The sequence below is a fragment of the Eretmochelys imbricata genome, chromosome 6 (genome assembly GCF_965152235.1).
Source record: "Eretmochelys imbricata isolate rEreImb1 chromosome 6, rEreImb1.hap1, whole genome shotgun sequence".
Taxonomy (NCBI): Eukaryota; Metazoa; Chordata; order Testudines; family Cheloniidae; genus Eretmochelys; species Eretmochelys imbricata.
The window spans coordinates 125,741,651-125,766,354 of record NC_135577.1 but is presented as its reverse complement, the minus strand read 5'-3'; the positions used below and the strand labels follow the sequence as shown (position 1 = coordinate 125,766,354).

The window sequence follows — 24,704 nt, the reverse complement described above, 5'->3', positions numbered from 1 at the left end:
GTAACAGATTCATAGATTCATAGATATTAAGGTCAGAAGGGACCATTATGATCATTTAGTTTGAATTCCTGCACAATGCAGGCCACAGAATCTCACCCATCCACTCCTGCAATAAACCTCTCACCTATGTCTGAGCTATTGAAGTCCTCAAACCATGGTTTAAAGACGTCAAGGTGCAGAGAATCCTCCAGCAAGTGACCCGTGCCCCATGCTACAGAGGAAGGTGAAAAACCCCCAGGGCCTCTTCCAATCTGCCCTGGAGGAAAATTCCTTCCCGACCCCAAATATAGCGATCAGCTGAACCCTGAGCATGTGGGCAAGATTCACCAGCCAGATACCCAGGAAAGAATTCTCTGTAGTAACTCAGATTCCACCCCATCTAACATCCCACCACAGGCCATTGGGCCTATTTACTACGAATAGTTAAAGATCAATTAATTGCCAAAATCATGTTATCCCATCATACCATCTCCTCCATAAACTTATCGAGTTTAATCTTGAAGCCAGATAGGTCTTTTGCCCCCACTGCTTCCCTTGGAAGGCTATTCCAGAACTTCACTCCTCTGATGGTTAGAAACCTTCATCTAATTTCAAGTCTAAACTTCCCGATGGCCAGTTCATATCCATTTGTTCTTGTGTCCACATTGGTACTGAGCAATCATATCTCCCCTCAACCTTCTTTTGGTTAGGCTAAACAAGCCAAGCTCCTTGAGTCTCCTTTCATAAGACAGGTTTTCCATTCCTCGGATCATCCTAGTAGCCCTTCTCTGTACCTGTTCCAGTTTGAATTCATCCTTCTTAAACATGGGAGACCAGAACTGCACACAGTATTCCAGGTGAGGTCTCACCAGTGCCTTGTATAACGGTACTAAAACCTCCTTATCTCTACTGGAAATACCTCACCTGATGCATCCCAAGACCACATTAGCTTTTTTCACTGGCCACATCACATTGGTGGCTCATAGTCATCCTGTGGTCAACCAATACTCCAAGGTCCTTCTCCTCCTCTGTTACTTCTAACTGATGCGTCCCCAGCTTATAACTAAAATTCTTGTTATTAATCCCTAAATGCATGACCTTGCACTTCTCACTATTAAATTTCATTCTATTACTATTACTCCAGTTTACAAGGTCATCCAGATCCTCCTGTAGGATATCCCGGTCTCTCTCTAAATTGGCAATACCTCCCAGCTTTGTATCATCCACAAACTTTATTAGCACTCTCCCACCTTTTGTGCAGAGGTCAGTAATAAAAAGATTAAATAAGATTGGTCCAAAAACCGATCCCTGAGGAACTCCACTGGTAACCTCTCTCCAGTCTGACAGTTCACCTTTCAGTATGATCCCCTGTAGTCTCCCTTTTGACCAATTCCTTATCCACCTTTCAATTTTCATATTGATCCCCATCTTTTCCAATTTAACTATCAATTCCCCATGTGGCACCGTATCAAACGCCTTACTGAAATTTAGGTAAATTAGATCCACTGCGTTTCTTTTGTCTAATAAATCTGTTACTTTCTCAAAGAAGGAGATCAGGTTGGTTTGGCAAGATCTACCTTTTGTAAAACCGTGTTGTATTTTGTCCTAGGGTTTGTAATGTTTGTTTGCAATATACGATTCAGCCACTAGATGTCACTGCTCGCTGTATAGCGTTCCAAACTAGGTGTGGTCCCCTGGCAAACAAGGGAGACAAAGCTGGGATTCAAGCTGCATAGAAGCCCCTTTGTTTTGCACTATAGCTGCAGATGATTTCTTTACTCAACACCTCCTTTGAATCCTGGAGACTCCAGAACAATCCTGGAAGGTTAGCAACCCCAACAAACTGAGGCTGTTATAGCAGTAGTGCTCAAAAACAAACAAAAAATCCAGCCACCCTCCAACAGCAGAGATAGTTAGCAAAGAGACAGAGCCACCTAATCTTCAGGTTCTCGCTCTGTGTTCAAGTACTCTGCCTTTCCTGCTCTCTGCATGGAAAACAGGACACTTTAAAAAACACGTACACACAAATTCCACTTTATAGTAAGTAGGCTTCGAAGGATTAGATTTTTACTGGTAAACGTCAATAAACATTGATTGCACCGTACACACACTAACCCATGAAAATATATTTCCTTCTATAATAATCTAAATGTACAGGTAGGTGAAGTAAGCAAAATGCTGTTTGAGAACTTAAGAGTCAAAACTGAGTGATTTAGACTTTTGAATTAGGCTGGTTACAAAGAGACTAGCAAATGAACAGTAAAAACAGGTATGATTTGTTGAATTAAGAATATTTCCTTTGTATAGTTTGATACGTGATATTGACAATTTATTTACATGGTTTATAAAGCCTTAACTGTTGAATCTCAATGTCTAAATAATTGTCTGACCCCTCCCCAGCATTTCATGCAACTGTAAATGTAAATTGTAAATGAAAATGTAAATTGATACAAAGAGAAAAAATGCTTAAAAATATGTTGATATTATCCATCAAAATTATAAAAATCTAATTCGACCAAGCTGAATAATAAGCAACACCATCAGTACATGCCATTGTATCTGTCTGCTCCTTGTTGAGTGATGCTTAACATCCAGGGGCATAAGAAGTACTCCTGGGAGAATTCTGCACCAAAAAAATTAAAATTCTGTTCCAAAAAATGAGAAATTCTGTGCACAATATTTTAAAATTCTGCATATTTTATTTGTCAAAACAACACTATATAATCATGCCAGTTTCAATTATTTTGGTAATTTATTTCAAAATACCTGTCAGTAAGTATGTCTGTAACAGTACAGACAAAAAGAAAAGGAGTACTTGTGGCGCCTTAGAAACTAATCAATTTATTTGAGCATAAGCTTTCGTGAGCTGCCACAAGTCCTCCTTTTCTTTTTGCGGATACAGACTAACACGGCTGCTACTCTGAAACCTGTCATAGTACAGACAAAAAAATTCCTCCAGAAGTAGAGAGTTAAAAAAACCCCTATGACAACCAGTTCCTGTTTCTCTGCCCCCTCCGCCCCAGAGACCTGCCATGGACGCCCAAGGATCCAGAGGGAGAAACAGCCTGATGCTGGGTCCCGGGCTCATGGGGAGTTCCCTGCACACCCCCTCTTTCCTTCAGGGCCTGCGGGGAACTGCTGCTGCCAGGAACCCTCCAGCTCCTTCCCTCTCCCGCCCCCGGCAGTGTCTTCTATTTGCGAGCTGGGCTCTGCTGGGTCCAGCGGCCCTTAGTGGCAGTCAGCAGCTCTGCAGCCCATTTCTGAAGGGGGGAAAAGGAAAGTCTGCATACACAACATTAATTTCTGCACAAATTCTGCATTGCGCAGTGGTGCAGAATTCCCACAGGAGTAAAAAAGAATGCACTCTCCACCAGCTACTTAAACTTGTCTCCTAAAAACAGACATTGTTTTTAATACTGCCTGAAAAACACAGGCTGCAGTTTTAAACACGTTCCAACATTTTTTTCAAATTAGTATAATTCTTTATTATTATTATTTCTGTCACTGTGGTGCCTAGAGAAGCAGCTAGGAAGCACACAGAATCTGACCCAAAACTCACTGCAATCAACAGAAGGATTTCTACTGGCCTCCATGGGCTTTGAATCAGGCCCTAATAAAGTACAGAGACGACGGCTCTGGAAACCCCTTAGACAGAGCAGAAGAATTTCGTTCTCATTTGAGAGGCTCTGATGATCTCCTCCCTGTTTGTAAAGTAACTGGAGTTAACTTTGCTCTGCTGTCTTGTTTGTTCCCCTGCATCAGGGACGGCTTGTTGATCAGGAAGAGCATTTGCAAGGCAGCATCATTGTTTGGTCGCGGGGAAAAGAGAGCAGCGTCCTTCTCTCCGTGGTTTGGAGGAAGCAGAGTGTGACAGATCAGGGGCTCCACCAGCCAGGGCACTATGGGAGCCGTCGAGGGGAGACATTACATGCTTAAAGTTTTATACCTAGAAGATTTTAAGCGTTTGACATTTTTAAGATGTTTACAAGACCCCACCCTCTCTCAACCCCCCAGTGCTCTTTCCCTGTTATGTCCAGTCCCATCGTCCCACGCACTGCTTGGCCACGTCTACTGTGATCCTGCACACCCCACCCTGGGACCCTACCCACCCTCAGCAATGACCAGCCTTTCCAGGCCTTTCTGTGGCCTGGCAAGATCTCCCAGGCACCTGTTCTCTGCCACTCCTCATGGTCCCCAGTAGCTGCCATCTCGTTCAGGCCCTTGGCCTTCTTCCAAGCATCCCTCCATCTCCCCCATTATTCTTCCCTCCTCTCTATCTGCTCCTCCAGCTGTCTGCTTGATCCCACCCACATCTCTTCTAGTCCCTACCTGCACACATCTGTCCCGTACACACACACACATTCCCTCTATGGCTCCCCAGACCCCTTCAATCCATTACATGTCCCCCATGCCCACTCTCATTTGCCCACATTTCACACTCTCTACCCCCTTTCAATTTGTTGGTAACCGGACCCCAAGACCCCGCCCCCATCACTTAACCCTCTCCGCCCCATCCCTGTCACTCCCTGGATTGTCTCCACCTCCTTCTCCCACCCCCATGCCCCAACTGGGCTCCCTCTGCTTTGGGGCTGGGATGGGAGCTACTGCAGCCTGACAAGGAGCCTGCTTGCAGTGAGGAGGCAGCCCCGGCTGAGCAGGGGCTGGTGTGGGTTAATAATCTGGCTAACCGGACTTTTGGGTCCGATCAGTATACCTGACTGGACACTTCAAGGTTCCCTTTTCGACCGGACTTTCCAGTCGAAAACTGGGCACCTGGCAACCCTATGCCCACAGGGTCTCCTGCATCACCCTCCATGGCCCACCAGTGTCCTGCATCCCCCTCCACTTGCCCCTTCTGCAGAGCCCCACAGTCCAAGATCAGAGAGCCCAACTCCATGCTAATGCTTGATGTGCCCCTTACCTCCAGTCGACCGCCCTTCCAATCCTCTCCCTCTCCCCCCATGCCCTCCTTCTGGACTCCTGTCCCCTGGATCCGCCCCTGCTTACCTTCCCCCTGTCCATGACCCTCAGCGCTGGCTCACTCCAACAGTGACTGCAGCAAAGGCTGGAGTCAGCAGAAGGTCAGTTTAAATTATAAATGTTTACGTTATTTCTACTGTAAATAGTGCTCTCTGTGCATGTCAAACCAGCTCTTTATAACTTGGGAATTCCCCAAATACCACCCCACCCCAAATCAACTCAAAGGCACCTCTCCCCCAGCAAGGCCAATAAAACAAACAGGGAGGCTGGACACCAAACCCTTCTGGAGACAGGATGAGTTCGCCTCCCCCTCAAAAAAGAAAGAATTAGGGCATTTTCCAGTGACAGAGACACTTTTGAGACACTGTAACTTTCAAATCTCTCTCTGAATTTCACCAAACTTCCCAAAAATTCCCATCTCAGGGATGAAATGTGGCAGGTGGAATGCTGGGGGGCTCTGTGTCTTTTTTGAGAAAGCTGGGACATGGAGGGGAGTATTTTAAAAAGTCAGATTTACAGGGGGGAAATCTAAGTTCAGCTTTACCTGTGGGTCAATTCCTGCTGCTTCGTAATGAAGTATCCTGAAAGGAGGCCTAGAAGTAAATAAGAGTGGGAATGAATAGGGAAACGGACACCAGGCCTTATTCTCCACAGTCTTGCACCTTGCGTCATCATTTACACCTTTGCAAGACGATTGTATTATTATTATTGAATTCCTGCAGCTCCCAGGAGCCCCAATCATAGACAAGAACGCCATTGTGCTAGGAACAAACAATTATATCGTGTTCCTTTGTAATCTGGTAGCATTTCACATCCACTCAGAAGTAGTATTAATCATCAATCAGGGTGCAAGGCACTGGAGAATCAACCCACACGGCCAAAGCAAGAGCTAGCTAGAGTCCAAGCCTTGTCCACATTCAGCAAGAGCCCTAACTCAGCCATTAGTGCCTGGTAGTGGCACAAGTGGGGATTCACCCACGAAAGCTCATGCTCCAATACATCGGTTAGTCTATAAGGTGCCACAGGACTCTTTGCCGCTTTTAATTAACACAAAAGAAAAGGAGGACGAGTGGCACCTTAGAGACTAACCAATTTATTTGAGCATGAGCTTTCGTGAGCTACAGCTCACTTCATCGGATGCATTCGACAGCTCATGCTCAAACAAATTGGTTAGTCTCTAAGGTGCCACTAGTCCTCCTTTTCTTTTTGCGAATACAGACTAACACAGCTGCTACTCTGAAACCCTTAATTAACACACTTTGCCTTTATGCGGTGTAATTGTAGCCCTGTCGGGGGCAGGATATTACGGAGACAAGGTGGGTGAGGTCATATCTTTTATTGGACCAACTTCAGATGGTGAGAGAGAGACCAGCTTTCCAGCCACACAGAGCTCTATGTCGGGTCTGGGAAAGGAATTCCCAGCCTCAGAGCAGAATGCAAGGTGGAACAGATTGTTTAGGGTAAGTCGTTAGCACATATTGTCAGGGACCATTCAGCATAGCGTGGCCCGTTAACACCTCTTCAGTCATAGGACAAAAGGGGGTCAGTGGGTTACAGACGGCTGTAACAAGCCATAAATCCAGTGTTCTAGAACAAAAGTTCGTCCAAGAAAAGATGTAATAATTTTACTAATGTAAGCAGTGTCAGGATGAGCTCCACCCTGACATTTGGTGGTGAGGTGTGGCAAGTTGTGGAAAAGAACTTCAGGGGACGATCTCATTTGCATAGGTACACCCACCCTGCCTAGAATGAGGCCATAGCTGCCCAAATGGTCACTTTGGCTGCTGTGGGATCCTCAGTGTTTCTGTTATTGGGGCAGGAAGAATAAATTGTTATTACCCTGATTATGGGAACTGTGCTTGGAACTGTACTTGGCCTTTTGTTATGATGGAGGGACTCACCATCAACTAAGTAGCACTCGCTAGGCAAGGGTCATGGGTTCCAAAACTCTGTGAATTGAGAGAGGCTGGGGAAAAGTATTAATACTTGGTGGCATGGGTCCCTTAGTGAGGGTCTTACATACTAATTGCACTTCCTCCTCTCTCCACTGTAGAATATCAGAGCTAATTTTGATTTCATTAGAAATCTAGTTACAGGCTGCTGAGCTCACTTTGGGCTAATAGTGCACCAGCACTGAGGCTCCCCTACTACAAGCTGAATTCACCAAAGAGCTGAACTGACTAAGAGCTGAAATCACTGAGCGTTGGGTTAAGTAGTGGGGGAGCCTGAAGATATATTGTGGAGCAGTTTGTGGGACGGCTGGAGTGCCTTGTGGACAGGCTGGTAGAGCAGTTCATAGGACAGCGGGAGCAGCTGGTGGGACGCGGAGCAGTTCGTGGATCGGCTGGACGGCGGGAGCTGCATGTGGGTCGCAGAGCAGAGCGGAGCGGAGCTGAGCGAAGCAGTTTGTGGGGTGGCTGGCGGAGCGGAGCAGAGCGAAGGCCTATGGAGCTGTGGGGCCGTCAGCTTCAGATCATGTAAGGTGCCTCTTACCTCTGCCACCATCTCCACCCAGGTTGGGAGGTAAAGCTCTGTAGATAAACTTTTGAACTCTGGGGCTGCCCTGACCAGGGACAGAGACTTTTGGGTCATTGGACTTTTGGGACTTTGGGTGATTTGGGGTTGCTGGACTCAAGAACCAAAGGGAAAGGGCATGCCCCAATTTGCTTGGAGTGGGTTTTTTGCTCATGGGTTGTGTTATGAATCCTGTTGGTGGTGTTTCCCCAACATAATGGCACATTGTTTCTCTCTGTTATTAAAAGGCTTTTTGCTACACTCAGACTATGCGCTTGCGAGAGGGGAAGTACTGCCTCTTGGAGGCGCCCAGCGGGGGTGGTATATATTTGTCCCAGGTCACTGGGTGGGGGCTCAAGCCGGTTTGCATTGTGCTATTGCAATGGACCCCCTAGATATTGAACCCGGCCCTTGTTGCTGCCAACTCTGATGGGCAGAAGGGTTACATTAAGATAATGTTGAAATAAAAAGGAAACGGTACAGCGTTCAAGCACAGAAGTTTCTCTTTATCAGGGAATAAGGTACAGATTATCAAGGGGTGCGAAATTCGGTTAGGAGCTGGTGGCGTAAGGAATACATAATCTGCAGTCTCCCTGATTGGGGGTAAAAGTTTAACCGGCCAAAGCACAGACATTGAGATATGGGGGTATGTTGTCCATATAATGGCTATGTTCAGGTGTGGAGTATAATGAGTGGATACGATGATGAGGATGGATCTACCCTCATTTGGTGGGATTTAATGTTCATTGAGTTTATGGTTCCAGTTCATACGGTCCAATGGAAAAAGCCTCTCAGTCCCTTTCCCATAGTGGATGCACGATGTCGTTATTACTTCGCCCACCTTGTCTCTATAGTTTGCCTTTGTCCAGCCTGAGGGGTCAGCACCAGTTTGGCTGCACAGATAGATGAGTCCGAGCTATTCCCAAATGGTGCCAGAGCCTTCAGTGACAGGCACTTTCGACATGCAGGTAGATAAACTGGACAGCCAGATACAAATGGAGAGTGGAGAAATGCTTAGATGTGGGGCAGTTCTAACGTTGTAGTTAGGTAAATAAGAACTGGACTTTGTACAGAAGATGTAAGAGAGGGAGCCGGGTTACTTCTGTAAAGTTGCTGGAATCAGTTCTCCCCCCATTTACGTGGGTGCAAATCTGACCGTGACAAAGACAGAACAGGCCCTGAGATGCGGCAGGAGTGGTTTCCTGTAAATGTGAGCAGAGAGCAGTCACCCACAGCAAGGCAAGATAAGAGCAAACACGGGAAGCCCCTGCGTATGACAGCACTCGGATATTGCCCTGGCCGGGGATGGGCTTTGGATGGGGGATTTTACCTGAAGGATAATTTGGGACTTGCATCAGGGGGAGAACATGGTGCAGCAAGAGTGGAAGAGCTGGTACAGAAAGGGCTCAAGTTCTTATATCGCCATGTCAGCCCCAGCTCGCCCCCCCCCCCCGCACTCCACCCCCACTGTGCCCCAAGGCCCCACTTGGCCTCTTCCCCAGAGGGACCCGCCCCCGCCTGCTGCTTGCACCTCTCCATTCCCTCCCCCAAAACCCCTCCAGCTGCCGCTTGTGCCTCTCCGCCCCGTCCCCTGAGCTGGAAAGGAGCGAGCGGCAGGCAGGGGGGCCTCAGGGAAACAGGCGGAGTGGGGGACAGACGCGGTGCAGCATGGGCAGAACCCCGGGGGAAGAAGCCAAGGGGAGCAGGGCCTCAGAGCAGAGCAGGGGTGGAGCATGGGCGGGGCCCCGGTCCGCATGCCTGTGGCCCCCCCACTTCTCGGGAGCTTCCGCCGCGCTCCAAAGATGGCAGGGGGAGGGAGGGAGAAACTGATACTGGGAGTTGAGTCGGGGGGAGACTGGGCCTGGGTAAGGATGGGAGTGGGAGCCAAATGGGAGCCAGAGACAAGCTGGGCAAGAAGACAAGGCTGGGAACCAGGGAGGGAAATGGAGGGTGATGGCTGGGAGCCATGGGTGGGCAGGGAGACTGAGATAAGATGAGGAGCTGGGGGGAGACTGGAACCAATGGGAAGGAAGGAGAAAGGAGACAGGTCTGAGGAGGAGCTGGGATGTGGGAGGAGAATTGGGACTGGCAGGGCAAAGGGACTGGGACAAAAAGCTGAGGGGGGCACTGAGATTGGATGAGTCCAGAGAGAAAGCCTGGGACTGAGAACCAGCAGGGTGTAAAATGTGTGTGGGGAGGTGTGATGGGGCATCTGGCCCATAAGGGGTTAATAGAGACCTAGGGAGGTTGAGCAGCAGGCGGCCAATCGGAGAGGGGCTGTGAGGAGCAGCCTGTCAGGGCTGGGCTGGCCCATATAAGAAGGGCTGCAGACGAGAGAGCAGCTTCAGTCACTCCCTGTACCTTGAGGGGGGAGAACTGGCTGCCTTGCAGGCTGAAGGCAGAAAGCACCCTGGACCGACCAGTGCTGCAGGCAGAGACCCAGGGAGCTAAAGGCAGCTCCTGGCGGGCTGCAGGGATCTGCAGGCTGAGGCCACGGGGAAGTGGCCCAGGGAAATCTACTGAGGAGTCAGAGGGGATGCAGCAAGTGATGGCTACCTACAGGGTCTGTGGGCCGGGGCCTGGAGTACTGGGGTGCCGTGGAGGAAGTGGCCAAACATTGGGCTGCAGTTGCCACTTGGGGAAGTGGCTGGACAGTGGACTGCAGTTCCCCTGGAAGGGGGGAGCACTGAGTGTGGCAGAGCTGAAGGGCTGTGTCCTGGAGAGGGCATTGTGGTCCTGGGAATGACACAGGTCCAGGAGCAGAAGTGGCAGCGGTGAGACCTCACCAGAAGAAGGCACACTGGCTAGCAGAGCTAACCCCCAGGACAAGCCAGTAGGAGACATTGCAGTGGTGAGTCGCAAACTGTCAGAGGAGGACAACTGGGTGCTAGGATGGGGACAGAGACAAATCAGGGTGTTGAACTGGGACTGGTTGGGCAAGGAGAGCGGGGACAAGAGGGCAGGAGGACTGGGAATGGCTGGGTAAGGAGACCGGGAATGGGAGCAAGGGACAGACTGGGACTGGGAGCCAAGGAGGAAAAGAGTGGGAACTGGGAGCCAATGGGTGTGGGGAGACTGAGATCAGATAAGGAGCTGGGGAGGGGACTGGACCTAGCTGAGCATGGAGAGTGGGTCTGGAAACCAGTAGGACAAGGGAAGGAGGTGAGGGGGAGGAGGAGATTAGGACAAGGAGCTGGAAGGGGGGGGGAAGCACTGAGATTGGATGAGGAGCCCGGGAAGGGAGACTGAGGGAGCCTTTGGGTTGCGCAATGTTGTGGGGGGGGGACAGAGTGAGTGGGGGAAGGGTGGAATTGGGGCTGGTTGGGCAAGGAGTGGAAGTAAGAGCGGAGGCCAGAGGGAGACTGAGAATGGGATGGGGAGTCCAGAAGGGTGACTCTAGGACCAGGACCAGGCAGAAGGGGCCAAGCTTGAGGGGAATGGGCAGAAGAGTCTGTACCCACTAAAGAACACACCTTTCCAGAGCCTGGAATGGAAGATTCCTTCTTCTCACCATTCCTCTGCTGTCAGCAAATATCTGCAAACCTCACTGGCAAAGTGTTCAATCCCCAGCGAGAGCTGGTCCACATAGAGGATGACAACCTACTACTGCTGTCACTTACTACTTTAGCTCAAGTGGCATGGATCTGTACAGTAGAGCTAAAGGTTCCGACCATGCACATTTCAATGTGATGCCACGTGATGGAATTTCTGGGATTTTTATTTTTTTTAGAAAAACCTGAGAAATGACACACACAAAACTTGTTAAAAACATTAGTAAGGTTGCAGAGTTGTGTGCGCAAAAGTTAGAATATGCCAAAATTTAGGTTGCCAGGGCAACCTTATTCTCCTCCCCCTGTGCATTTTGATACGATCTTTAATTACATGACCACATTCTATTTGTTTCCACAGGACCCTCGCCTCACTCAGTGCATAGGCTGGACCTGCTCGGGGGATGAATCAGGATCTGCAGTGAAGGAGGCTGTTGTCTGAAGGACCCTCCCTCACTGCGTGTTCCTCATTTTCTGAGTGCTTGACTTGAGGCCCTGGGGTATGATTTGCAGAAGTGCTGAGCACTCAGCTACAACTGAAGTCAATGGAAGATGTGCTTTGAACTAGGGCTGTTGATTAATCGCAGTTAACTCATGCAATTAACTCCAAAAAATTAATTGTGATTAATTGCAGTTTTAATCACACTGTTAAACAGAATACCAATTGAAATTTATTAAATATTTTGGATGTTTTTCTACGTTTTCATATATATTGATTTCAATTACAACACAGAATACAAAGTGTGTATTATTTTTTATTACAAATATTTGCACTGTAAAAATGATAAACAGAAGAAATTGTATTTTTCAATTCACCTCATACAAGTACTGTAGTGTAATCTTTGTCATGAAAGTTGAACTTACAAATGTAGATTTTTTTGTTACATAACTACACTCAAACAAAACAATGTAAAACTTTAGATCCTACAAGTCCACTCAGACCTAGTTCTTGTTCAGCCAGTCGCTCAGTCAAACAAGTTTGTTTACATTTGCAGGAGGTAATGCTGCCCTCTTCTTTACATTACCAGAAAGTGAGAACAGACATTTGCCTGGCACTTTTGTAGCCGGCATTGCAAGGTATTTACATGCAAGATAGGCTAAATATTCGTATGCCCCTTCATGCTTTACCACCATTCCACGGGACATGTTTCCATGCCGATGACGCTCGTTAAAAAAATAATACGTTAATTAAATTTGTGACTGAACCCCTTGGGGGAGAATTGCATGTCCCCTGCTCTGTTTTATCCGCATTCTGCCATATATTTCATGTTCTAGCAGTCTCGGATGATGACCCAGCACATGTTGTTCATTTTAAGAACACTTTCACTACAGATTTGACAAAATGCAAAGAGGGCACCAATGTGAGATTTCTAAAGATAGCTACAGCACTCGACCAAAGGTTTAAGAATCCGAAGTGCCTTCCAAAATCTGAGAGGGATGAGGTGTGAAGCGTGCTTTCAGGTCTTAAAAGAGCAACACTGATACGGAAACTACAGAACCCAAACCACCAAAAAAGAAAATCAGCCTTCTGCTGGTGGCATCTGACTCAGATGGTGAAAATGAACATGCATCAGTCTGCACTGCTTTGGATTGTTATCAAGCAGAATCCGTCATCAGTATGGACGCATGTCCTCTGGAATGGTGGCTGAAGCATGAAGGGACATATGAATCTTTAGCACATCTGGCACATAAATATCTTGCGACGCCGGCTACAACAGTGCCATGCGAACGCCTGTTCTCACTTTCAGGGGATATTGTAAACAAGAAGGGGGCAGCATTATCTCCTGCAAATGTAAACAAACTTGTTTGCCTGAGCGATTGGCTGAACAAGGAGTAGTACTGAGCAGACTTGCAGGCTCTAAAATTTTACATTGTTTTATTTTTGAATGCAGTTTTTTTGTACGTAATCCTACATCTAAGTTCAACTTTCATGATAAAGAGATTGCACTACAGTACTTGTATTAGGTGAACTGAAAAATACTGTCTCTTTTGTTTTTTTACAGTGCAAATACTTGTAACCAAAAATAAATATAAAATGAGCACTGCACACTTTATTTTCTGTTGTAATTGAAATCAATATATTTGAAAATGTAGAAAACATTCAAAAATATGTAAACACATGATATTCTATTGCTTAACAGTGCTATTACTCGCAATTAATTTTTTTAATCATGTGATTAATTGTGATTTTAATTGCTTGACAGCCCTACTTAGAGCATTACAGAGCTAATGTTAAGTACTCTGAAAAAATCAGGTCCTAGGAGTCTCAAACTGAGCACCCAAAATTAGCGAACACTTTTGACCTGAATATCTCTGTTCTCCATTTGTAAAATGGGTTTAATACCCCCGCACCTCACAGGGTTTTGTGAAGATAGATTAATGTTTGTGAAACACTCGGATACTAGAGTAGTGACATCCTAGAAAATCCCATGAGGAAATATATAATTCTGCCTTCAAAAAGCAAGGACTGAATAGTGGTCAGTTAAAAAAGACTAGGAGCCACACATTGAGCAGCAAGGAGAAAACAAAGTACTGAATAGCTACTGATTGACTGAGCACCGTCCATCCTGTGCACTGAATGAGGCAGAGGTCCTGTGGAAAAAACAGAATGTGATCCTGTAACTAAAGACTATCTCGTAATGCATATGCACAAGCAGGTCAAATTGAGATTGCCCAGGCAACCTTAGTTCTGGCATTTCCTAACTTTTGAGTACTTGACTTTGCAACCTTAATAATGTTCCTTTAATATTTGTGTGTGTGTAAGTAATGTTTGTTTTTTGGGGGGCTGAGTGAAACCTCACTGAAGGTAGAAGAGCTGCCTCTTCATTGAGGATAAGTGTAAAAACAATCAAGCTTCTTTCTACAATAGATAGCTGAAGCAATAGAAGCCGCCACTCAAAAGACAGGCCACGCCCAAAGCTGGTCAGGAATCTGAGCTATGTGGGTGGAGGAGTTTGAATGCAAATACAGGGGGCGAGGTATTCTTGGAGGGAGATCTGGGAGATCTATGTGTGAGAGAAGGAGCAGAAACACCACAGACGTATACAGATGGCAGCAAGGAAGCCCTAGAGACAGACAGACAGAAGCACTTTGTAGTGTGAACCTAGGAAAAAGCAAAGAACAAGAGAGCTTTGTGGGCGCAGTACTGGCTGGAAAGAGGCTTGGGACTATAAGCAAATAAACTGTCTCCAGCTGTTTGATTCCCAGTGTGTTCAGGGGAATAGGACTTTGTACATTCTTGTAAATAAACAGGATTGCATCATGGACATACCAGACTACATCAATTTCTCCTCCTAACAGAAATAACCCACAAGACCCAGAATATTGATTATTCACTTGAGTCCAAAGGGGTAATTATTATATATTTGGAGGGCACAGTTATGAGTATGAATCTGTTCCTTTCTGTCAACTGTCCTGCAGAACAGGTCCAGATACTACATACTGTGTTTTGACCTTGGAGCTATGTGCAGATGTGGTCGCCCCATCTCAAAAAAGATATATAGGAATTGGAAAAGATTCAGAAAAGGGCAACAAAAATGATTAGGGTATGGAACAGCTTCCGTATAAGGAGAGATTAGTAAGACTGGAACTTTTCAGCTTGGAAAAGAGACAACTAAGGGGGGATATGACAGAGGTCTATAAAATCATGACTGGTGTGGAGAAAGTAAATAAGGATGTGTAATTTACTCCTTCTCATACCACAAGAACTAGGGGTCACCCAATGAAATTAATAGGCAGCAGGTTTAAAACAAATAAAAGGAAGTATTTTTTCACACAATGCACAGTCAACCTGTGGAACTCCTTGCCAGGGGATGTTGTGAAGGCCAAGACTATAACAGGGTTCAAAAAAACTAGATAAATTCATGGAGGATAGGTCCATCAATGACTATTAGCCAGGATGGGCAGGAATGGTGTCCCTAGCCTCTGTTTGCCAGAAGCTGGGAATGGGCGACGGGATGGATCACTTGATGATTACCTGTTCTGTTCATTCCCTCTAGGGCACCTGGCATTGGCCACTGTCGGAATACAGGATACTGGGCTAGATGGACCTTTGGTTTGACCCAGTGTGATGATGTTGACATAATCTGGGACCGCATAGATTATTGTTTCAACCAAGCTCCTGTAGTGGCAACAAAGCTTGTATAAGGGGAGTCAAATAAGTTGTCTAGGACAAGGTTATGGTTTGTTGGTTATGATTATGCTGTCTATATGTGTGTATAATTTTTGTAGTTAAAGTTATGAATAGTGGCTCTCTACTGTCTGTATTTCAAACTTATACTATGCTTCTGCGTGACACCCCAGACAAGTTGGTGTCAGCTCTGCCTAGCCTGCCTGATGGCCCATTAAGGACCATCAGCTACACAATTGACCCATTGAGAGAAGGCAGACAGGCCTTGTGACTCAGCAAACTATGCAGGGACTTGCCCATGTGACTCCAAACTCCATTTTGCTGTAATTTTCCACAGTAAGAACAAAGAGGTGTTCTTACACTTCTAAAAGGCTGATGCCTCATCTCCATCTTGTCTTCAATCCTGCTTCATACCTCTGGAGGAACTTTGCTACGCTGAAGCTCTGAACAAAGGACTGAAAGACCCATCCCAGCTGTGGATGTTCTCCAGAGACTTGATTTGAACCTGCAGTTTATTCCATCACTGCTACAAGCCTGAACCAAGAACTTTGCCATTACTGTATGTAACTGATTCTATTTAACCAGTTCTAGCTCTCATCTGCATCTTTTCCCTTTTATGAATAAACCTTTAGATTTTAGATTCTAAAGGACTGGCAACAGCGTGATTTGTGGGTAAGATCTGATTTGTATATTGACCTGAGTCTGGGGCTTGGTCCTTTGGGATCGAGAGAACCTTTTTGCTTTTCTTGGGGTATTGGTTTTCATAACCATTCATCCCCATAACGAGTGGCACTGATGGTGATACTGGGAAACTGGAGTATCTAAGGAAATTGCTTGTGTGACTTGTGGTTAGCCAGGGGGGTAAAACCAAAGTCCTCTCTGTCTGGCTGGTTTGGTTTGCCTTAGAGTAGGGTTACCATACGTCCGTATTTTCCCGGACATGTCCGGACATTTTTGGTTCTTAAATCGCCATCCGGGAGGAATTTTTAAATATCTAAAAATGTCCAGGATTTTGCCATTATTATTTTTCCACAAAGAAGAGTTGATTATTCAAGAGAGTGAATGCTGATCATTTGAGAAAGTGCCCGCTTTTTCCCCCAGTGCTTGCACCATGAAACAGCTGTTTTGCGCGGCTGGGGGGGGAGAACACGGCGCACTGTGGTGAGGAGGCAGGGCCAGGGTGGGGATTTGGGGAAGGGGTCCAATGGGGCAGGGAGGGGGCAAAATTGGGGAGGGGACTTTGGGGAAGGGGTTGGAATGGGGGCAGGGAAGGGGTAGGGTTGGGGTGGGGGGCGCGAGCAAATACCCCCCCCCTCCCGGAGTGTCCTTTTTTTGAATGTTCAAATATGGTAACCCTACCTTAGAGGTGGAAAAACCCCAGCCTGGGGCTGTAACTGCCCTGCTTGAAGCAATTTGTCCTGAATTGGCACTCTCAGTTGGGTCACACCAGAACCAGCATGGTTACACCCAGTCTGGCCATTCTTATGTTCTGGTACCAACACTTGTACATTGCTGATTTCAGTGCGGCTTGTGTGTGTACAGCTCAGGGTGGAATCTGGCCCATAGTATTTATTCCAAAGATAAACAAGAGCTGGCAAGAGCCAATGGGTTGTGCCTCCACCAGAAATGCAATTTATAATTTTCCTTTCGCTCAGACTGGAACGACCATGTTTTCCAAGCAGGTTCCAGTCCCGGCTCCAGCTTTGGCTGTGATTGATTTAGTCAGTGTGATTTTCCAAAAGCGATTAGTGGTTTGGGACGGGTTGATTAAGCTTAAGACACCTACCCCCTGAAAATCAGGCCCCGAGGATGTCTCCAGTTGGACACCCAAAACCAGTGACCACTAGCCATAGTGGAAAATGGGGCCTACGTACGCTGTCTGCAACATGCTGATTTGTTACTTTATTATTTGTATTACAGTAGATCCCCCATGCTTCAACTAAGACGAGGGCCCCATTGCACAAGGCGTTGTACATAGTAAAACAGCCCCGGCCCCCACCCCCACAGAGCTCCCAAAACAAAGGGTGGGAAGAGGAACACACAGAGGTGAAATAATTTCTCCACGGTCAGGATTAGAACCCAGGTCTTGGACGTTTAACCAATGCTCTGTCCGTTAGAACACACTGCCTTCCGAGCTCTTCACTGGCTGGTTTTTGGTTACAATGTATAGTTCTTAAAATGCTCTGGCTAAAGAAGACTATTTGTACATAGCGTTTATTAATATTTCATCCGCTTTGAAACAGGGAATGCAAGCACTCTGGTAAATGCATTGGCCATGTAGTTTCATTGTGGTATCTGTAATTATTCTATCGCCTTTACAGATATTCAACTCCTGCTCAGGGCGAGCAGTCCCTTTACAGTCCATGCTCAAAACAGAGCTGAAGGTAATATTGTCTTACCTAAACTATATCTGAAGGAATAAATCATTGATGCTTTGGCCAGCAATTGAACTTGCATGCCGCCCTTTCAAGGAGCGGGAGTAATAAGACAACGTTGTCACAGTAAATTAAGTCTGGTAACAGAAAGGTAGACAGGGTACATGCATTCACTCTGACTGAGCTCCCACCACTGAGCTAGGCACCTCCCAGTTCAGATCCAAAAACCAAGCCCCAAAGAGTTGCCCATTCTCAGAGGATGGGGGAGGGACTCATCAACAGGGAGGAGGAGTTAAAGGAGGAAAGACTTCAGCCACTTTTGTGAGATTTATGCAGTTAAGAGCTGGTGCAGAATTGTTTCTCTTTGTTAAATATAAATACAAATATACCAAAGTCCTTTCCAGTTTGTTTGGATCACTCAGTTAACTGGTTGTGTCCCAACATTGCAGGGTTTAGTGGAAAGAGCATTGAGTGAGAGTGAGGAAGCTCCAAGTTTTAATCTTGGATCTGCCACTGACCCCCTGCACAGCCTTACACATGTCCTTTCATTTCACTGTCTCAGTTTCCCCATTTGTAAAATACTCATTTGTCTCCTTCATGGGGGAGTTGTGAGATTATGCGTATACAGCCCTTTGAATATACAGCTCCGTAGGAATGGGTGTGAAATGCTACCCAATCAGAAGGCTGACACTTTGCATGGATGTGCTTTACACCGAAGGAGCTGGAGAATCAGGCCCATAAAGCACTCTATAAGAGCTACACAATATTATTATTATTAATGTTAGACATTTACACTAGGGTTCTACATCAACTCTTTCCAGGAATCTGTGTGTCCCATGCCATTTCCTGTTTAACCTCTTACTGGTTTTAAATCAATGGAAAAGCAAAAATACACACACAGGGAATTAGAAGATATACAAGCACTCCAGCTGCTTTGATCATTTCCGGGGTGCACATAAGCCCTAAAGCCAGCTGAACTTGTCCCTTTGTGTAGGGGAATCTCTAGGGGGTATCCTATACCCTCTCCTCTGTTACCAGTCCCACTTTAAATGACTAGAATTGTTTAAAAGCTAATTTACTTCTCACTCCCAGTGCTGTTTGCATCTCCCTGGCAGCTGGGACAAAGGAAATATCCCTCAGGACACTTTCACTTAGGTTTCACTTTCACTTTCTGGTTCTCACTTCTCAAGTCAGCTCCCTGCAGCATGGTTTGGGTTGCAAAGGCTGCAGGAGCCAATGTTGTCCCATCTGGTTACAGTCAAGTGCAAAGCCCCTGTTCACTGATGCATGTTTTTGGATGGAAACAATTTCTGCTCCTGGTCAGGGACTGAAGCTGGCTTGTCTACACATTGCCTCCTGCCCTCTGTGTGCTTGTCCGGCCTGGCCTTAAGGACCCTCCCACTGGAGTCTGTGGAAAGCCCTGCACTGTGAATAGATCAAATGGAGCACACCCCAGGATGGCTTCGGGGCCTCACTCACCTGGCAGGCGCTATTGCGTGTTTCAGACACCATTTTTTGCCCCGAGGACAGTGGCGTGAAGTTCTCCATCCGTCCCTCCTCTGGCACGGGTGGGATGGGATCACATCAGCCCCGTGTTACCTCCGCTCCTGTGTGTCTCTGGGCCTTTCTTGCCGAGAGTGGTGGCACTGGATGCCTCCAGCGGGCAGGTAACAGGGCTCACCCTTGATAGCAGGAGGACACAGGTGCTGCTCCACAGTTAGGGCTGAAAGACCCAGGCCAAGCTAAACCTTACTGTGCTGGAGATCTAGGTATTACCTATAGCAGTGGGATCTCTGAGCTACCCCTATAGCAATGGGGATCTCTGAGCTTCCCTATAGCAGTGGAGATCTCTGAGCTACCCCTATAGCAGTGGGGATCTCTGAGCTACCCCTATAGCAGTGGGGATCTCTGAGCTTCCCCTATAGCAATGGGGATCTCTGAGCTTCCCCTATAGCAGTGGGGATCTCTGAGCTTCCCCTATAGCAGTGGGGATCTCTGAGCTACCCCTATAGCAGTGGGGATCGCTGAGCTTCCCCTATAGCAGTGGGGATCTCTGAGCTTCCCCTATAGCAATGGAGATCTCTGAGCTACCCCTACAGCTGTGGGGATCGCTGACCTTCCCTATAGCGATCTCACCAGCAAACCCTCTATAATAATGGGGATCTGTGGGGTCCGCTATCGCAATGGGGATCTCTGCGCTGCCTCCCCGCAGACCTTGAGCCGCTCCTGTCCCCCGCACAGACCCGCCCGCCCGCACAGGCCTCTCTCCGAGCAGCTGATCCCAGTCCCAGGCAGCGCGGGGCTGCGGCTCGGGAGGGCGCACAGCACAGCGGCGGCTCGCTGAGCCGGGAGAGCAAGCCAGAAGGCGAGAGGCGAACAAAGTGAGGGAGGTCGGAAACCGAGTCGGGCGGCGGCGGCAACCCAAGAACAAAACGGAGCCCGGAGAGCCCGCGGAGGGCGGGCCGGCTCTGACTGGCAGGCCCAGCCGCCACCGGCAAGGGCGGAAGGGAGCGGCGCGGGCGGGCCCGCCGGGAGCCAATGAGAAAAGTCCGCCGTCCGGAGCGAGCGCCTCAAATAATCTGGCTCAGCTGATCGGCTCCAGCCGAGAGTTGTTTTCGAAGCGAGGGGAGCGCTGCAGCCGGGCGGGCGGGCGCGGGCTCTTTTGTTGCATGGGTTTTTAGCCGCCGCTGCTGTGAGGGGGGGACTTTCCCCGCCCCCGGTTTTTACACCCCCCACTCTCCCCCCCCCTTTTATCCCGTCGCCGCTCCCCCGCCCCATGAGCGGGACCGTCTCTGCCCCCCCCGCCGGGGCGATGCCCGCCGTCCCCTACCCGGTGGCGCTGGGGCTGACGGTGCTGCACACCGCCCTGTACGGCTCCCTCTTCCTCTTCGCCTACCTGCAGCTCTGGCTGCTCCTCTGCTCCGGGGAGAAGCGGCTGAGCTACCGCACGCTCTGCCTCTTCCTCTGCCTGCTGTGGGCGGCGCTGCGCACCGTGCTCTTCGCCGGCTCCCTGCCGGGCGCCCCGCCGGCCGCCCCGCTGCCGCGCCCGCCCTTCGCCCGCTGGCTGCTGCACTGCTCGCCGGGCTGCCTGCTCTTCGCCAGCCTCTGCCTCCTCCACCTCTACTTCGCGGAGGTAGGTGCGGGGCTGGGGGGGTCCCGCTCGCGGCGCTGTGTGTGTGTGGGGGGGCGACACACACCAAATTCTGCACATTTGGGGGGAGGCTGCGGGGATTTGCCCTGATTCTCTTGCCCACAGAGAGAGACACACACACACGCCCCCCACAGTGTCACTTGGGAAGACCAATAACCTCCGGGTTGCTCCACTGGGCTGTGTTGTTGTTGTTGTTGTTGTTGTTTGGTGTGTGTGTGTTTACCAAATTCTGCAAACTTGGGGCTGGGGAGGGGGGAGGCTGCGGGGATTTGCCTCGATTTCCTTGCCCCCCCCCCACGCACACAGTGTCACTTGGGAAGACCAATAACCTCCGCGTTGCTCAACTGGGCTGTGTTGGTGGTGATGTTGTGGTTTGGTGTGTGTGTGTTTACCAAATTCAGCGAACTTGGGGCTGGGGAGGGGGGAGGCTGCGGGGATTTGCCTCGATTTCCTTGCCCCCCCCCCTCCCCACACGCACACAGTGTCACTTGGGAAGACCAATAACCTCCGCGTTGCTCAACTGGGCTGTGTTGTTGTTGTTGTTGTTGTGGTTTGGTGTGTGTGTGTTTACCAAATTCAGCGAACTTGGGGCTGGGGAGGGGGGAGGCTGCGGGGATTTGCCTCGATTTCCTTGCCCCCCGTCCCCCCCCCCCCCCCACACACACACAGTGTCACTTGGGAAGACAAATAACCTCTGGGTTGCTCAACTGGGCTGTGTTGTGTTGTGTGGTGTGTTGTGGCGTGGGGGAGGTTTTAAGGGGGACTAGATAAAGTGGTGATAGCAGGGGCTGGACGGTCGCCAACCATTACGTCACCAGCTAGAGCCTCTTTTGCTATTGTTGCTGCGTCTTCCCCTCTCTCTCACCCCCCCTCTTTTTTTTATTATTAGCAGGTTTATTCTTCTGCCCCTTGTTGTGCTGAGGTTCCAGGGACCCCGCGCTCACCCCTCAAACCCGCGGCTCAGGGCTAGAGTCGCTGCTCAGCCCCTAACACAATGGGCCACTATTTACTGGGACATCTGCGAGGCCATTTGGGTGGCTTTTGTTGTTGTTTGTCACTTGGCTTTCGTGTCTCTCCCTCCAGAGCTTATTTGTGTGTGTCTAATCCATCCCCCCCTCAAATTCCCCCCGATATTTATCCTTAGCCCGGCCTCTGATGAACGGCTCCCCCTTTGCATGGACTCTGATGAAGCAAGTCACAAACTAATCTGGCAATACTTTCCGGCTAGCTGTATTATTATCGTTGAGATTGCCTTACTCTGCAGCTCTCAGCTGTTTAACACCCTCACAAAGGAATCTCCAACCCACTGAAATCCTTCAGTCACAGGGGAATTGATTTCATTTTCCCTAGGACATTGGCATTCACATGATAACACACAAGATGAGCAGTACAGTTTCTTCTATATTTCTTCCCTTTTCTTCCCCCCCCCCCCCAAAAAAAAAACAAAACCCTGAAGACTGGTGAAGCTGTCAATTTTTAAAAACTGTCAAAGCTATAAACACATAGGGTAATAAAATAGGTGGTTATGCAACATTTGTTGTTTGACAGCTGTCTTCTCTGCCAAATTCGAATTTACCTACTAGTAGGTATTCAATATGTCCCCAAAAGGCAAAGGGAAGAGGGGATAATTGGGCTTGTATTGGTAACAATGTGCCTAGATTTTGTTACATGTGTAAATTACTTAAATACTGCAGTATGTTTTATGTGCATCGGGCTTTCTTCAAAGCTAATTCTGTTTATGAAATTGCAAACTAAATTCAAATGGGTGAGATAAAGGGAAGGACAAACTTTATTTTGCAAGGAGAACTGACTGGGGGGCGGGGGAGATGGGTTTGAGGAGGGGTGTTGATTTTTTTCCTTGCCTAGTTCTAGCATCAAGACAAATATTAATCTAAATGTCAATAGCTATGGAATTGGGGAGGGGGAATCTAGAATAGCTTGTCTCTTTGTTAAAAATTATGTTCACATACTTGGTTGGGGGGCTGGAGCCTCAACTAGCTTCTGGAGTCACATACACTAGAGCACTGGTTTGCAACCTTTTTTATTTGTGGACCCTTTTTAAAAAAAAATTTTTTTTAAATTCATGTGGGGGTGTGGATCCCTTTGGAAATTTTAGGCCTAGTCTGCAGATCCCCATTGGTCCATGGACCACAGGCTGAAAGTCGTGCAAAGTGGGTGTAAAATCCTTGTGGGTCAGAATAGCAGCATTTGCTTGCACAAGTGTGAGCAACTGCACTCGGTGCAAGGTGGTGGACAACTGGGCCCATGGCGTTTCTGAGAAGGCAGGGGTAGAGTGCCTGCAATGTCTAAGCCAGTGGTGCTCAAATTTTTGTAGTGGTGATCTGTTTCACAAAGCAAGCCTCTGAGTGTGGCCCCCCCCGTTATCAATTAAAAACACATATATAAACACTATTCTAAATGCTGAAGGTGAAATGGGGTTTGGGGTGGAGGCTGACAGCTTGTGACCCTGGTCATAACCTTTTGACACCCGCCCCCCAATTTGGGAATCCCTGGTCTAAACCATTTGTTCACCTGCCCTCCAGAAGAATTGAGCTGAGACCCAAGAGCTCTACAGATGAAACTGGCAAGGTTAGACTGGAACAACCCCCTTGTGTTTACACTTCTTACTTTGGCTCTAAGATTGTCCTAGATTGTTAACTAATCAGTACGGAACTGCCTTGATTTAGCTCATGATGACCCAGCTAAAGTCATACAGGGGACTCTTAATCTGAAACAAGAGGTGCCACCACAAGGGGGCCACTCCAATCTAAAAACTGTTCCTAAATGGAATTAGAAAGTGGGTGCAACTCTTGCATTGGCAAGGCCTTCAGTATAGAATTACAACTTGCTAAATGGTGACACTTAGAACAAACTAGGTGACACTGTCCTTCAGTTCTTGATAATGATCTGTGAATGGGTGGTATGGAACTATATATCTTTCTACTGTATTTTCCACTCCATGCATCCGATGAAGTGGGTTTTAGCCCATGAAAGCTTATGCTCAAACAAATTTGTTAGTCTATAACGTGCCACAAGTCCTCCTTGTCCACCTAGTAACATCTTTGGAGCTGTAGATGCAGTACACCATGATTCAAATACCTGACTTGCAAGCTGGTGGTAAGCACCTCTTTTAAAGCAGAAGATTAGGCTGGCTACCCATTGGCTTTCTTGGAGAAGACTGAATAATCAAGGCCTTTAGGACCCTGTAGAAACATGGCTTTTTTTTTTTCTCCCCCCTCTCAGTGCTTTTATATCTCATGTCACTGTGGCTCCCAGCTGACCTGGGTGTATCAAACTCATGCTTGAATTGTTTGTGAGCTAAAAGATGAAAGTGGTGCTGGGGTGTGAGGGTAAACTGTACTAGGCTTCTAATTCACAAACCCCTACTGACAAATCACATTATTTCTGTATGAATTACCTGTTTGAAAAACACAATTCCGTGCCCCCCACCCCCCCCAACAAAGTGCAGAATAAAAACAGACTAGGATTCTCTCTGGGCTTCCAGCCCCACTGTGTAATTTTCTTGTTCAACTTGTCAACGCTCATTTTGAGAGTCTTATTCTTGGTCGCCAGAGACCTGCTGCTTTAGCAGTAGCAGTTGTGGTTTTCCTTCTGTTGCTAGCTAGTTACGTACTTTGATGCTCCTAATGAACAAGCAGTTTGATACATAACCCACATCTCTCCTTACTCCATCTCAACTCATTAAAAGAGGTTCTGCTTTCATCTTAACTTCATCAGGCTTAGTCTGAGCTCTGGTTTCCTTGGAGATGTCCAAGTCAGCAATTTGACTCAAATGGGACACTTTTTCCCCCCAATTATGCCTCCAAAGAGGTGTATCTCCAAATTATAAATCTAAGAGTTAGCTTGGAGACTGAACTGTCAATGATACTCCACATGAAACCTAAAATAGCTTCTCCACCCGCACCCCACTGCCAGTGGCCATCTTGGCATCTTCCTAGTAGGCTAGTTCTGAAAGAAGTCTTCTCCCTCTACTGCCAGTCACTCCCTGCCTTGATCATCTGGAGAGG

At 47.8% G+C, this 24,704-nt stretch overlaps 2 protein-coding genes across 9 annotated transcripts in view; one reads left to right on the top strand and one right to left on the bottom strand.

Moving 5' to 3' along the window:
* TXNDC16 (thioredoxin domain containing 16) overlaps positions 1-20,542 on the bottom strand; it is a 78,025-nt gene extending 57,483 nt beyond the window's left edge. For 4 of the 6 annotated variants that reach the window (XM_077819622.1, XM_077819625.1, XM_077819626.1 and 1 more), the window contains exons 1-2: positions 19,005-19,519; positions 5,504-5,552 (exon numbers count right to left, since the gene is read on the bottom strand). The gene's annotated coding sequence lies outside the window, so the exon portion shown is untranslated. Of the gene's footprint in view, positions 1-5,503; positions 5,553-19,004; positions 19,520-20,421 lie in introns of those variants that run through there. The other 2 variants (XM_077819623.1, XM_077819624.1) reach the window with 2 other exon arrangements.
* GPR137C (G protein-coupled receptor 137C) overlaps positions 20,302-24,704 on the top strand; it is a 32,271-nt gene continuing 27,868 nt past the window's right edge. For all 3 annotated transcript variants that reach the window (XR_013346458.1, XR_013346459.1, XM_077819631.1), the window contains exon 1: positions 20,302-20,658. Coding sequence is in view for 1 of the 3 variants with exons in the window: in XM_077819631.1 (XP_077675757.1) it covers positions 20,302-20,658 (357 nt within the window). In the remaining 2 variants the exon portion in view is untranslated. The remainder of the gene's footprint in view (positions 20,659-24,704) is intronic.